Here is a 14,106-nt window from a genome sequence, read left to right on the forward strand (position 1 = left end):
CGTGGCGGGGAGAAGCGCGTTGGCGTGGGGAGATGGCGAGAATGGCAGCGCAGTAGTCGTCAATGAGGAGGAAATGAGGATGCTTGTCTTCACTGTCGTCGTCGTCACGCCTTTCTATACTTTCGCAGATGGCGGGTAGTAGTAGCGCCAATTGTCACGAGTATGCGTCGTGCTGCGCGAACACCTATAATTGCCGTCCGTGCCGGCGCTTCATGTCCGCGCGGATGTCTCAGAGGGGCGCGCGTGTTTAGGGGGCGAGCCTAGAACGCGACCACGTTGCTCACGTGACGAGCAGGTCTGGCACGTGAACCGTGAATCGATCACACGCTCGACATGATGCTGAACGATCATGAAGGCACACTCTCGACTCCTCCGACTCGCGAGTGGTTTTCGCAGACGTCTTCACCTGCACGCCGGTCACCATAATCGTCTAGAGACGGGGTCATCTATTCAAGATGATGATGACAAAGTCCGTCTTGCGACGAAACACTACTTCAATGCCAACATCGTGCGCGTGTTGTTTCTCGCTGCGGGGCCACGCGAGCGACGGCTCATTTGTGATTGACTGATTTCATACTGATTTTGCCATTTAGGATGAAGACTGATCGGCCAACTACAATGCGAGAGCTATTGCGACGCGAATGATCGCCTAGTAAGCGCTGAAGCCCTGCGAAAAATACAACACAAGGGTGTGAGCTTGAGTTGTGCACCGTGAACAGCACCGCCCGCGACTCACTCCATCGACGAGGTAGCCTGCGCCAGTAACGTAAGTGGCCTTGTCACTGAGCAGCCAAAGAGCAGCGTCACCCTGCTCCTGAGGCTTGGAGAAGCGGCGCAAAGGAACGCTGGCAGCTTGCCAGTCGCGGATCTTGGCGTCCATTCCGCTGGTCTGCTCGGTCTCGCAGAATCCAGGCTCGAGAGCGTTTACGCGGATGCCGTGAGGAGCCCACTCGGCTGCAAGACCCTTGACCATGTTGGTCACAGCGCCCTTTGACGAGTTGTAGAAGATCTGGGTGAAGACAAGTCTGTGAGCCGTTGGGACGCGCGAAAACTTCTGCATGGCGTGGCGCTCACCTGAGTCAGGGGCTCATTGGGTCCTTGCTGGTTGTAGAGCTGCATTGCGGAAATGAGAGGTGCGTGATGAGGTGCGTGATGATGTACCGAATGCGCTGCTAGCAACACTCACGTTGGAGCTCATGGAGCTTGTAATGACGATGGATCCCTTCTTTTGCCTCTGGATCCAGTACTGAGCGACAGCTTGCGAAACGTTGAAAGCTCCGAGCACGTTGGCATTGAACACCTTGTGAAAGTCCTCCGTAGTGAGCTCCGTGGCAGGCTTGACGACGGAGACACCAGCGTTGGCGGCCAGACCGGTAATGGGAGTGCCCAGATCCTTTTCGATCTTGTCGATCGTCTCCTTGACGAGCTTCGAGTCGCCAACGTCAGCCTGGTAAGCCTTGACCTTGACGCCGTGCTTCTTGGCGAGAGTCTCGGCTGCTTCGTGGGCCTTGGGGTGAGAGTGGAAGAGGATGGCAATGTTGGCACCTGCGCTCGCCGCAGCCTCGGAGATGGCGTATCCTGTCAGAGGCCGCATAGGCGAGGTCAGCCGAGCCTCGAGAGCTGCGCACTACGCCACACCACGCACCTATACCGCGGTTGCCGCCAGTCACGACGACTGTGCCGCCAGTCAAATCAATAGTGTAGACCATATTGTATGCTGCTGGAGCAGGTCTAGCGTTAGTGTTGTGATGACTCTGTAACGTGCGCAACTTACCTATGAAATGTTTGGAAATCGCGTGAACAGTAGCGAGGCAGAGATGGTGGTGAGAAAGAGCCAGCGACGCTTACGCGGGCGGGCTCACGCGGGCGTCTCGAGCGATACAGATGTCTGCACGATTCGTGATTCGTGATTCCCTCTCCACGCCACACCCTCCACAGCTGGCGGCTTACCGCGCGCTCATACGGGGCATGCGTGACGTGTGCCCCGTGCGTCACTGGGTGCACCGATGTGTTCATCATGGTGGCGTCAGAGGAGAAGAGAAGCGTGTGCCTGGAACGGGCCGGAGAGATCGATTGCATGAAGCGAGCGCATGTTGCATGCGCTGCATGCAGCCAGCGCTCGATTCAGGCGTCCGACCGAGCAGCCTGCCGCGGCAGCAAAGCTCGAGCTACACCAACGCGCGTGTGGCTTGCGTCGTCATGTCGTCCCTTCTCCAGCAGCAGGCACGCAAATCAGCAGTCGATGACTTTGCCTCGGCACGCGTTGCGGCTTGTTGTGAGTTAACAGGAATTTACGTGAAAGCTCCGATCTTTATGCGTTGACGAAGGGCAGCCGTTTCTGAAGCGTGGTGCAGCACCGAAACTCGAGTCGAGTCGGATGCTACCCGCGCTCGAGCTCAAGGTGCTGGTCGACTCTGCTACGAATACATCGCGCCGCGGCTAAAGTAGTCGGTCGAGCAGCTCAGATGCCGCACCCCGGGATGGAGGTCGCTGCTACGGCGCGTTCACATACGGAGGGATCATCTTTACTAGTCAAGTCTCTCTTGTATGGCCTCCCCGCAAAACACCTTGCAATGAGCACAAATGTAGGGAGTCGACCGCCCCGGTACGTCACCACGGCACATAAAAACACTCGTGAGCGAGACATGGAGCAGAGTCCTCACCGCACGCCAAACCAAACCGCTGCTTAGGCAAGCGAACGACTCCCTGCGTCGACATGGATTCGTGAAGAATCTAAGTAATGAGTCAAGAATCCAGCGGAATGAGCTCAGGGGTCAAATCCAGCCGCGTCAGGGTTGGGAGAGTATTCTCCGAACCCCTCGTCAGAGGACCGAGTCTCCTCGGCTGGGAAAAAGTCGGCCGGGTCGAAAGCGTGAATATCCCTGCGAGCAGTGAGGTTGGCCAGATCCGGTCGGTTGAGCAGCTCCAGAGCCACTCGCAGAGTCTCCCAGAGCGCGCTAGAAGTCACGCCGGACTCGTTGACGTCGAGAGACTGTGCTTGAGGAGTCGAGGCGGCGGCCTCGTCGGTGGACTGCAGTGTCAGGGCAGTGTAGATGTGCGATGCTGCATCCCGATACATCTGCCATCAGAGCGCAAAAGTCAACAACAAACCAGCACTGCACTCTGGCTCGCGCGTAACTCACCTTGAGATTGAGACAAGAAATGCTCAGATTAAAGTGGCACCTGACGAACCCGGGCTGCAGCTCCAACGCATGGTGATAGTAATCCACAGCTTCGGCGCTCCTGCCCGAGTTGCTCAAAGTGGCCCCAAGTCGGTTGTATAGCAGCCAGTCGTTCGGACGAACGCTTAGTGCGGCAGAGAAGCAATCCACTGCCTTGTCGTAATCCTCGGACGCGTTGAAGAGGACGCCAAGGGCTACTTGGATGTCGGCGTCTACCACAGCACCTCCGGCATTGCTCGGCGGTCCTGCTCTAGCTATGGCCATAAGCGTGCTGGTAATGCGAGCATGGCGTTCGACCAGGCTAGCGATCTCAGATCCGCTCGTCGCAGCAGAGGCTTCATGCGCGCGCACTACGGCGGCATACTGATCGAGGGTATGTATCCAGCGCTCCGTCGCTTCCAGTGCAGCTGGGCGATCGTTCTCGTTCGTGTAGCTTACAGCCAGCGCTAACCACGCATCGCTCAGCGCAGGATTAATCTCGATGGCTCGGTGCAGAGCAGCAATGGCCAAGCCTTCTCTTTCGTTTTCTTGCTGCTTGACGCCAAGATCTAACCACGCGGACGCATCCTGAGGATCCGCTTGAACAGCGGCCTCACGTTCGAGCAGGCTCCGCAGGTCGTGCGAGAGCTCTTGCTCCGCGGCAACATGGCTCGCGTGTGTGTGCGTGGTGCCGACGTAGGGATTGTCGGCTTGGAAGCGATATGCTGGGGCGCTCGCAGCGCTCTCTGGCTTGCTGCGACGAACGTGTGCCCTCGCAGCGGCATTCTCCAAGCCCGTGGGACCAGCCATCCACTGATCCCAGTCGCTTTGCAGCTTGTCCCACTCTGCGCTCTGAGCTCCAGACACTCCTCGTCCAGCTCGTCCTGACCAAGATCGACCGACAAAGTCCCCTCCCTCCTCCTTTTCCTGCTCTTCGAGATTTTCCTCCCAGCCAGTGCTCGATTGTTGGGCGCCAGGTATGCGGCTGTACCGGGCATACTTTGCGTATTCCCGCGCCTCGATATCGTCCTCCATCATTCTCGCCGCGACATTTCCTCCATCTCCACTGAACGCTCGTGCCGCACGCTCTCTCGCTTCGCGTTCGATGGCCTCGCTGCGTGCATCCTCTTCTGCCCACATCTCGTCAAGGGCCGTTCGATCGCCCTGCTGAGCCGAGCCTGAGCGCACAGCACCGCGCTGACTGCTCATCCCAAGCTGACCCGTCTGGCCTTGCGAAAGCTGTGCTTTGGCTTGAGCGTAAGCCTCTTGCGCGTTTCGAGGCGTCGCCTGCGTCTGATCGCTCCCAAGTGAACTAGTGGACACCTCTCGTGCCTTTCCCTTGTCGGTTTGAGCAGCGCTCTGCGTATCGATGCTCTGATCCACAATTTCGTTGCCTTGTATGCCTGCTTGGCGATCTCTTAGCTTGCGCATGAGACCAAGGAACTGGCTGCCCTTGAACTTATCCGACGTCTCGTGATCGACGGTGGAGACGAGTCTTCCAGCGGTGCGCGCAAGCTCATCCCCTTGCCCATTGTTGAGCTCTGGCTTGCTGTCCGGACCGACCTGAGGACCCAACAATGGGGCGACGTGTGCCTCTCTGGTGCTGGAGGCTGCATCTTGGTCGTAAGACGTGAACGCCGAGTCCCACGACGATTCTATCGGAAGCACGCGGGATCAGCGCTTCGTGACAAACGGTCTCTACGCGCTCCACTCACGATCTACGTGGGCATATGCATCCCCTCGCTGCTGTTGGGATTGACTTGCTGCATGGTGACCGCCGAACGGGGTCAAAGCTGCAGATCTCCCTGCGAAGCGAGGCTGAAACAAGCTGCTACCATGAGTATAGTGGGGCTGCGCCTCTTGAGGAGCGTGCTGGCGCTGGCTCTCCATGAAAGGCTGCGGCGACTGCGATTGTGGCGAGCTGCGCTGTGAAAGTCCATGCTGGAGGCCCGGAGCGCCAAACTCCGAGGCCCAGCCGTTGGTGGAGTGGGGTTGAGCCTGTTGAGGAGCCTTGAAAGCAGAATCAAAGGCAGCAGAATGGTTGAACGGCGCAAGGTGAGCACCAGCAGGGCCCACGGGACCGGCAAAGGGCAAAGCGCCGCCCAACGGAGCGAGATCGAAAGGCTGTTGTTGAGAGCCATGCTGGGCTGCAGCAAAGCCAAAGTCTTGGCCTAAAGCTTGACCATGACGAGGCTGCACACTTCGAAAAGACTTGTGACGCAAGGAGAGCGCGGATTAGCTAACGGTGACAATCAAAGACTGGTGCGACTCACGCTACCCGAAGAGGAGCCCGCCCCAGCATTGTTGTACCTGTCCTGCTGGGAGCTGCGATCTGCGCCAAACCTCTTGCCCAGAGCTTGCAGCCCGTTGGTGGGGCCACAGTCGGCTCCCGAGGCAATGTCTGAAAAGGACATGTCTGCGCGGGTGGGAGGGATCGGATCTATGGGAGACGGGGTATCGATGGTGGTCATGATGTCGATCGCGCTCGTTCTTGGATCTTCTGCTGCTGCTGCGCGATCGATTCGTCATTCACGCAACGCTCATGCAGCTAGCTGCTGCGTATCTTTGCCCGCGCTCACGTCGCTCGCCGGCTCAGCAAAGGCCGGTTCGGCCGCACGGAGCAAATGCCAACACGCGCGCGCATGTCACGAGCGCAGGGGTGAGTCTCGAATCGCGTGCTCACATCTCACCACCACCAGCCCGCGTTCAAGCGCGCATTCAGACAGAAGACCATCAGAGCTCGAAGGGGGGATGGGAGTGCAAATAGCAGATCGCAATTCGATCGTGTAGATTGCGCGACGTACATGGCGACAGGTTTTGTGATGAAAGAGCATCGACGCGAGAGGTGAACATTCACGAATGGCGCGCAAGGCTACGCTCTGCCGCCCCTCTGCATTCGCACGCACCGCCCTCATCCGGTCGGCCTTTTGGGTGGGGCTCGACTCCATCCCCACGTCGGTCTGCGCTCTTCGTGAGCTTCGGAAGAATGCGTGGTGGTTGACGCGCTCGCCTCTTCTCCCGCTCGTCGCCACGCCAAACCCAGATCAGCTGCAGCCCAAGCTTGATCCAAGCTCGCTCCTCTGGAGCGATATTGGTCAATGACTCTAGATGAAGTCAGCTCCTCGCGGCTTCTCAGCTCCTCGACACGAGAGTCACCTCCGGCGACGCGAGAATCGCGCGAGACCGACCAACCGGACGCGACTACACTTTGAACCGGTGCGTTGGCGCCCAGCGGCTCGAGCAGCGAAGAAGCACGTGCCCTGTGGTTCGAATTCTGGCTGCTCGTCATTTGCGTCGCTGGACGAGACGCAGCTTGCTCACTGGGGCGAGCGTGATCAGCAGCCGCAGCCGCAGCGCGGGCGCCATGGCCGGGAGTTTTTGTGGAGTCGCCTTGCGGTACTTTCGTACCAAAGCTCAGCGCCGTATTGATGCTCATCCGAGAGTTGGATGGGCAATGCATCTGATCGCCTTCGTGCGCCACCTCGCTCGTTGCGATGGAGCGGGCAGAGCCCATCGTCGTGGTCGACATGTGGTTATTTGCGCCTGCAAGGTCGGTAATCGTCTCGTCAGACATGCCCGAGAGGATGCGTTCCGATACGGCCCCGTCGTCCTCGGTGGGTGGGTGGATGACTGGAGTGTACCATGCAGGCGTGTCTACGCTTGCAGTGCCTTGATCTTCTTCAGGGGGCTCCTGCAGCGAACTAAACTTGCGGGACTGCTCGTGATGCGAGACCGATGTCTGCGCGGGACGCGCGCTCGAAGCGGTCTTTGGGTGCCTTGCATCTGCGCTGACAGAGTATGACGAAGCTCCTCGCCCACCCATTGTCGTCTCGGGCGTTGCGCCTAAAGGGGGGTAGTAAGCGCGGGACTGTGCAGGAAGGATTTGGAGCTGGCCCTGCGAGCTGGTAGTGTGCAGGTTCGTCGAAGCGACGAGACTATCCGTGCTGGAGATGTCGTCTGCATTCATGGTGAGTGGTGCACGCGAGCTTTTTGACGGTCCCGTGGCGTGTTGTAGACCGAATTGACGAGCAGCTACATTTGCAGACGTCTTTCGAGTCAATCCATGGGACTGTCCATCCCAATGGCTCTCAAAGTCGGAGGTCTTGTCGCAAAGACTGGTCTTTGGCTCGCGTCGCACCAAGCCCCGCAGCCGATTCCGTCGAGAGCTGTCGCTTCGACGCGGTGGACTGTTCAAGGGCGACATGGGTCTAGGCATGTCGTAGTCGCCCGACCTAGTCACATCGGAATCTCGCGGTGCGCTGGCAGCGTTCTTGATCTCCTGCGTCACGTTGGGTAGCTCAGGGAGCACTCGGATGCGCGGATCTGCGTTGATGACGGTGCGCTGTCCTATGACGTACGTGGACACGAATGATAGGGGCACCAGTACATGGCTCACTGGATGCGAGCGTCGCGTGCGTCAGCTCGGGCTAGCATCTCGCAAGAGCGTCGGCGCACTCACAAATTGCATTCTTGTAGGCGATCTGCAACACCGCGGTAGCCAAGTTGGCGGAAAAATTGACGACGAAGGAGACGGTGATCATAAAGCTGCAAAGGGAGTGAGGACGAGACTCAGCTCCAATGCCACACGCCTACTCGTGGAGACGCTCACATAAAGTGGCCGCGATAGTCGGGCAAGCCAGAGTCTTTTGGTGCTGGCAAGATGGACTTTGCCACTCCCCAGTAAGCAAGAACGGCAGCCACGACGTCTAGTGCAGCAGCGGCAAGGAAGCCCCTTGCGCGAGCGACGACGTTGACTGTCAGATTTGCGCATCTTAGACCGTACGGGTCTAGCTCCAGGTCGCTTCGTGGCACTAGCAGCGCGCCAAAGTAGGGAACGCTCGACGCATATATGGCGACCGTAGTGAGCGCTATGATGCCGTATGGCACTGCTACTCTCAGTTGGCCCTGGTGCAGCGCGATGATGCGGATGCCTAGAATCACGCACATGGCTGCCTGCTCCGCACCAGACAGGGATTAGCCTCAGCACGGGGCGAATCTCGCGCAAAGGCTCACGCAAACGCTCACGTAATTGAGGGTGCAGCAGGTCATGATGGTCGTCAACAAGGCTTGGCAGCCCATGTCGCTGTCTACGGGCGCAAAAACGAACGCTATCGCTACAGCGCAGACGACGATGACGGTGTAGCGGGAAGCCCTGCGCAGAGGTCGACGTGAGGCTGTCAGCGCGCGCGTTGGCAAGCTCGCTTGCCACCACGCACATGAAAGCCCAGTTTATAAAGCGCTGCGGAAATGTGGGGGGTCAGCATGCCGCAACGCAGACTTTTGCGCTGCCTACTCACAAATTGACCTCTTTTGATCTGCTTCCACCTCTCAAACTCCTCTCCAAGAGTAATGACGTGCTCCCAAAAAGCCATGCTGACAAAGGAAACCAGCAAGATGCGAAAGATTTCGGACTGCACTCGAGATGAAGAGGGTTATTTGGGTCCAAACAAACAGCGACGTTGGACATGCAACGCACCTGGTGCAACCGATCCATCGGGTTTGCCGAAACGTACTGACCATCGAAGAGCCAGATCTTGTCCCCTTGAAGGACGCCTGCAGGTCGCTTGAGCATGACGGGCAAAGCAGGATGTTGACGAGGGTGCGCTCGTGAGCGCGTCGCTGGGGGTAGATGAGTGTGGGGGGGCGGGCGCGAGGATCCTAGACCGGATGGTAGAGATGCAAGCGCGATGACCCGCATTGCGAGCGATCGATTGCCACGCAGCACATATATAAGTGAGTGGCTACATTTCATGGAGCAAGAGGTGCTCCCTGACCCGGGGTACGGAACGCCCGAACACTCACAACTATAGCACGCTCGACCTCAACGATCACTTCTCGACGCTCGCGGTGAGACAGCCGTCGAGTCAGGGCTGCGCGGCAGGGCCGCAGACGATGCCTTCCACGATGGAGCAAACGATCCACTCATCGCAGGCGAGCGGCTCCTTTACAATTCGCCAGCGCGGAAAAGCAACGACTATAGCGCCATGCAGTAGCTGTCATCGACGGCAACAGTCGCGTGAGTCGCTTCACCACACGCTCCGAGTGCATGGGCGCTCAAATGATCGAGCGGCTTTAGCAGCAATCGCGTACGTGAAGAGGCAATTTGTGGCTCGAGGCAGACCGCGTTCCTCGGCTCATTCAACGTGATTTCTTCGGCCTCACCCAGCATCACGCCTGATTTCTGCGTGCTACTCATGACTCGGTCGTGAGTGGCGCGGCTACGAGCAGTTGCGGATCATGATGAGGGAGAAACGCAGCTGGCTAGCGGTGACTGCTGTGCGGTGTACTGATCGCGACTCACCCGACCCATCACAACTGTGGCGCACGACGTCGACGCATCACGGTTGCGCGCGGTGCCAACCTATCGAGACTGCATCGCGCGCCGTCGATCAACTCTCTCGGTATACCGCGGTCAAGCAATCAAATGTGCAAAAGGAAAGATTCGTTTGCTACGCCATATGAATGATCGGGTCCGTGCAAGCCACGCACTGGAAGCGACTCGAGTCAGCGCACACCAGCACCTCATTGTGCTCGGAAAGGCTGGAATAGCAGCCTCGCTCATCTCTCTCGCGCGCGCGTCGTCTGCCGCACCGCACTGTCCATGCTCGTCTCGGAGGCGCCATCAGTAAGCGAAATCCATTCGTGGTTATAGACGCGACGACACAGCTAGACATACGTGGACTCGCTCGCGACCGCGGCGTCGCGCACATGCGCAACTGGACGCTCTGATGATGCCTTGGCTATCGCACTGCGACGCCAGGACAGCGGCCCCTGACGGCAAAAAAGGTGACTTCAATCATTGCCACAGCGGCTCATCTCATTCGTCGCACGCGTGAATAGCGCCCAAAAGAGCCCAATTCGACAGCTTGATTGCACCAGCCCCTCGATCGAGTTAGAGTCAAAAAGTCCCGCTTAAAGTACGCCTTTGGGCGAGCTTGAGATCACGACTCGCTCGCGAATCCCTCGGCTCGCGCTCGCGCACGAAACATCAACGCTGAAGCGCACCCCGGTCCGCAAAGTCCAGCTATCGAGATCCAAGTGATGTGCGATTGATACCTTACCCCGGAACACCGTCAGGCACCTCCGTGCACGGCACGCCGGCACGGAGCGAAAAAAAGAGGTACGAATTGCGATCCCCGACTCGCACGTCTTGGTGTAATCTATGTACAAGATTCGAACGCTGTCGACTGCAAGGGGTCGCGCACAACTGCATCTATCTCACGTCGCCACAGCTGAATGCTTGAAACAAGGTACCGTCAGAACACCGTCGGTGACAAGCCCATCAAGACTGCGCAGGCATAGGACTTTCCACCGTCTTCATGAGGTAGAATCGACCTGCAGCGGTGATGGCATCTTCGACTGCCAGACCGCCATCCTCGCCCACACCCTGCGCGCCATCTACTTTGCCACCAGCGCGGCCACCGATGCTCTTGGACACCAACTCCGCCCATTCGCGAGCATCCAGGCCCTTTTCGACATCTTGCTTGGGCACAAAGTTGACGTGCGTCACTTTCGCCTTGGTAGAGGCAGCGTCCGCCTTGTTGACGGGCGCAGCCTCGGGAGCTGGATCCTGAGTGAACAGGTAGATTGCCTTGTTCAGCTTCTTGGCGATTGCCACACCTTGTTGCAGAGCTTTCGAGTTGGAGCCAACGTTGAATGAGCGAATCAAGTACGTGGCGTCCTTGTTGGCATCGAAAAATTCCTGAACGCCTGCTTGCACCTCCTTGGTCTCGGCAAGTTGTCTCTTCTTATTCTCTGCATCGAGCGCCTTGCGGAGAGCAGAAGACTTTTCGACCAGCTTGGCTTTGCGAAGCACTCCGAGCTCTGTGGGGCCTAGCTCGGTGGTGAACACCTTGAGACCAGCCTCTTGTTTCGAGCGGTCCTTCTCAGCCTCGAGCGCAGCTAGTTCCGCATCGCGCTGATCTGCCAGACGCTCGACTACAGCCGCCTCTTCGCCCGTCAACGCCACCACTCGTCTGATGCCCTTGGCAATACCGCTTTCCTCTATCACCACCAAGCGCCTGATTTCTCCCGTTTTTGCCACGTGTGTGCCGCCGCAGAATTCCACACTGGTGCTGCGCCATTTGGCATTCTCCACGTCCTTGACAATGTCTTCCACGTCGAACTCGAGCGTGACGACGCGGACAGGATCAGGGTACGCTTCGCCGAACACTGCGCGCAGCCCGGGAATCTTGTGAGCGTGCTCAAGTTGGACTTCCTTGGCGTACACGGCCACATTGCGCTTGACCCAGTCGTTGCAAATGTCTTCAATGCGCGACAGCTCCGCGAGCGGAATCCCAGACTTGTGGCTAAAGTCGAAGCGCAACTTCGTGGGAGCGACCAACGATCCTCGCTGATCAATGTGGTCGCCCAGCACTTCGCGCAAGGCAAAATTGAGAATATGCGTGCCAGTGTGGTTGTTGCGGATCGGTGCACGTCGATGCTGTGAGGCAGAAAGACAAGCTTTAGCATCCTGCCGTTGACGCTGCCGAGGAGGCGAAGCTGCTGGTCGCATCGCTGCCGCACTCACCTCATCGTAGGCTGCTACTACATCGTCTCCCACCCTGAGCTCACCGTACTTGAAGTAGCCCGAGTGCAAGACGTATCCATTAAAGACTTGCGTGTCCTCCACAACGAATTCCGACTTGCCATCGATGACGATGCTTCCCGTGTCTCCTTGCTGTCCACCAGACTCGGCGTAAAAGCAGGTTCGGTCAAGCAGCAAGCCCAGCGGCTTGTCCGCAAGCACGTTGGGGGCGTTGGAGGCTGCATGGAATCCGCCATTCTGGTATATCGCCTTGACCTTGGCTTCGATGGACGCTTGCGCTGAAAAATTGACAGCCTCTCTTGATGAGCGTGACAGCCAAAAGCGAAGCCCATCAAAGCACTCCTCCACTCACAATATTTGTGCTCGTCGTCGGTTCTGGGGACGTCGGCATTTTGCTCGAGGGCACCAAGATCGTGCACGTCGAGCTTTGGCATATCGGTACCAGCGGCCTTGCCGAGGCCCTTTGACGCCTCCTTGCTCGCAGCCTGCGCCTCCTCAAATTCCGCCTCGCTAAAGGTGAGACCAGCCTCTTCTGCCATGATCTGAGTCAGATCCACTGGAAATCCAAAGGTGTCGTACAGCCTCCACACATCTGCGCCCGAGAGCTTGTTGGTGTTGGCCTGTTTTGCGCGTTGCGCGTATTGCTCAAACAGCTTCTCTCCTCTATCGAGTGTCCTCGCAAAGGAGACCTCTTCCTCATCGAGCAGCGCCTTGATGTCATCTGATCGCTTGGTAATCTCTGGGAAAAAGTCTCCCATTTGAGCAGTGAGCGTTGGCATGAGATCAGAGAAAAAGTGACCGATGGGCACTTGAAAGTATTTCCGAACGTAGCGCGTTCCTCGACGCAGGATACGCCTCAAGACGTAACCCCTTCCATCCTTGTCCGGCACTCCGCCGTCGCTCATGGCGAATGTGAGCGTGCGCACGTGATCAGCGACAACGCGGTACGCAGTGTCGATTCCGTCCGCATCCTCTGCCCCGAGCTTGCCGGCGTAAGGGCGAGCGCCAGTGAGCTGTCTGATGCGCTCAAAGAGGGGCAGAAAGCAGTCGGTGTCGTAGTTTGAGCGCTTATCCTGCAGCACAGAGACCAGGCGTTCGAAGCCCATGCCAGTGTCGATGTGTCGCGCAGGCAGCGGTCTGAGGGATCCGTCTGCTTCGCGATTGTACTGCATAAAGACGTTGTTCCAAATCTCGAGCACATCCGGATCATCTTGGTTGACGAGATGAGCGGCATTGCGTCCACCGATGCGATCGTAGTGGATCTCGCTGCAAGGTCCGCACGGGCCGGTCGCACCCATCTCTGAAGAGGCGTGTGGCATACTTAGGCACGGCTGACGAGCGCTGTCGGCAGTCTCACTCACCCCAAAAGTTGTCCTTGGCATTGCCAGTGAGGATGTGGTCGTCCTTGACGCCCATCTTCTTCCACAGATCTCTCGCCTCGTTGTCCGGCTCTAAACCTTGCTTTGCGTCGCCTTCAAAATAGGTCACGTACAAACGATCTGCAGGCAAACCATAGACGCGCGTCAGGAGGTCCCAAGCGTACTCGATCGCTTCGCTTTTGAAGTAATCCCCGAATGACCAATTGCCCAGCATCTCGAAAAAGGTGTGGTGATAAGTGTCGCGACCGACGTCGTCCAAGTCGTTGTGCTTTCCGCCGGCACGAATGCATTTTTGAGAGTTGACTGCACGCTTCAAGGCTCCCAGAGAGGATTCGGGAGAGGCGAGTCCTAGAAAGAGCGGCTTGAACTGACGCAAGATTCGAAGAAAGCAGGCGTCAGCAGTCCGCGCCTACGAGCAAAGCGCGATGCGACGACTAACCTGGTTCATGCCAGCATTGGCAAAGAGCAACGTCGGGTCCTCGTAAGGGATGCAGCTGCTACTCGGCGCAAAGGCGTGGCCTCTCTCTTTGAAGAATTCCAGAAATGTCTGGCGCACCTTGACCGCTGGCCAATGACCAAACTGCGAAGGTTTGACTTCCACTAATGGGAGGGCAGCATTGTTGCTGGTTGCACCTTGGCCGGGTGCTGCGGACATCTTTGAGCGATGGGAGAATGTAGGCAGCAGGGGAACTTTGTGATGTCGTGACAGCTGCGGGGTCGTGACAGCACCAGGTCTGGAGACTGTTGAGAAGACAGAGGCGAGACGGTGCAAAGAGCGTGACTGCCTGCCCAGCATTCAGCAATTTGCGTGCGGATGAGAAATGGCTAGGCGCATGCACGAGCGTGTCGGGTTGATGGAGGTGGTTCGGCACGCCTTTCTGTTGTGTGTCGGACGCTATGACTCGCGACTCTTCTGACTTGGAAGCGCTTGCTGCGAAGAGCAGCGAAATAAAAAACGTCACGTGCGCGCAGGAAGAAGAAGCGCGTGACGTCGCGCGGCACTCCACATGAAATCTCA

At 58.0% G+C, this 14,106-nt stretch overlaps 3 protein-coding genes across 3 annotated transcripts; all 3 read right to left on the reverse strand.

Annotated features, from left to right (window-relative positions):
* Window positions 1-435: 435 nt before the first annotated feature.
* On the reverse strand, window positions 436-2,000 carry IE81DRAFT_368743 (NADP-dependent mannitol dehydrogenase). Its single transcript, XM_025517173.1, has 6 exons — window positions 1,775-2,000; window positions 1,646-1,717; window positions 1,187-1,578; window positions 1,075-1,113; window positions 737-1,009; window positions 436-667 (listed from the first exon to the last, which is right to left on the reverse strand). The coding sequence occupies exons 2-6, from the start codon at window positions 1,707-1,709 to the stop codon at window positions 650-652; spliced, it is 786 nt and encodes a 261-aa protein (XP_025367005.1). The 5' UTR covers window positions 1,710-1,717; window positions 1,775-2,000; the 3' UTR covers window positions 436-649.
* A 767-nt stretch (window positions 2,001-2,767) lies between these two features.
* Window positions 2,768-8,733, reverse strand: IE81DRAFT_332034 (hypothetical protein; the record flags this gene model as incomplete). The annotated part of the gene is made up of 13 exons (XM_025515287.1): window positions 2,768-3,079; window positions 3,144-4,816; window positions 4,877-5,354; window positions 5,435-5,670; window positions 6,068-6,241; window positions 6,483-7,508; window positions 7,558-7,588; window positions 7,621-7,642; window positions 7,771-8,114; window positions 8,187-8,313; window positions 8,378-8,400; window positions 8,459-8,572; window positions 8,638-8,733. The coding sequence occupies 13 exons, from the start codon at window positions 8,731-8,733 to the stop codon at window positions 2,768-2,770; spliced, it is 4,656 nt and encodes a 1,551-aa protein (XP_025367006.1).
* A 1,341-nt stretch (window positions 8,734-10,074) lies between these two features.
* IE81DRAFT_326108 (hypothetical protein) lies at window positions 10,075-13,956 on the reverse strand. Its single transcript, XM_025514726.1, has 5 exons — window positions 13,528-13,956; window positions 13,071-13,455; window positions 12,062-13,009; window positions 11,692-11,987; window positions 10,075-11,604 (listed from the first exon to the last, which is right to left on the reverse strand). Exons 1-5 carry the CDS (start codon window positions 13,741-13,743, stop codon window positions 10,444-10,446), a joined length of 3,006 nt encoding a protein of 1,001 aa, XP_025367007.1. The 5' UTR covers window positions 13,744-13,956; the 3' UTR covers window positions 10,075-10,443.
* Window positions 13,957-14,106: the final 150 nt, after the last annotated feature.

This window comes from Ceraceosorus guamensis, assembly GCF_003144195.1.
Source record: "Ceraceosorus guamensis strain MCA 4658 unplaced genomic scaffold IE81scaffold_91, whole genome shotgun sequence".
In the NCBI taxonomy this organism is placed as follows: Eukaryota; Fungi; Basidiomycota; class Exobasidiomycetes; order Ceraceosorales; family Ceraceosoraceae; genus Ceraceosorus; species Ceraceosorus guamensis.

Bases quoted from the DNA above. Each gene is read 5' to 3' on its own strand.
- IE81DRAFT_368743 (XM_025517173.1), bottom strand. From the start codon at position 1,709: ATGGTCTACACTATTGATTTGACTGGCGGCACAGTCGTCGTGACTGGC. The intron at 1,579-1,645 runs GTGCGTGGTGTG...GGCCTCTGACAG, and splicing joins TGGCGGCAACCGCGGTATAG to GATACGCCATCTCCGAGGCT. The intron at 1,114-1,186 runs GTGAGTGTTGCT...TCCGCAATGCAG, and splicing joins CAAGCTCCATGAGCTCCAAC to CTCTACAACCAGCAAGGACC.
- IE81DRAFT_326108 (XM_025514726.1), bottom strand. From the start codon at position 13,743: ATGTCCGCAGCACCCGGCCAAGGTGCAACCAGCAACAATGCTGCCCTC. The intron at 13,456-13,527 runs GTTAGTCGTCGC...ATCTTGCGTCAG, and splicing joins CCAATGCTGGCATGAACCAG to TTCAAGCCGCTCTTTCTAGG. The intron at 11,605-11,691 runs GTGAGTGCGGCA...TCTGCCTCACAG, and splicing joins TAGTAGCAGCCTACGATGAG to CATCGACGTGCACCGATCCG.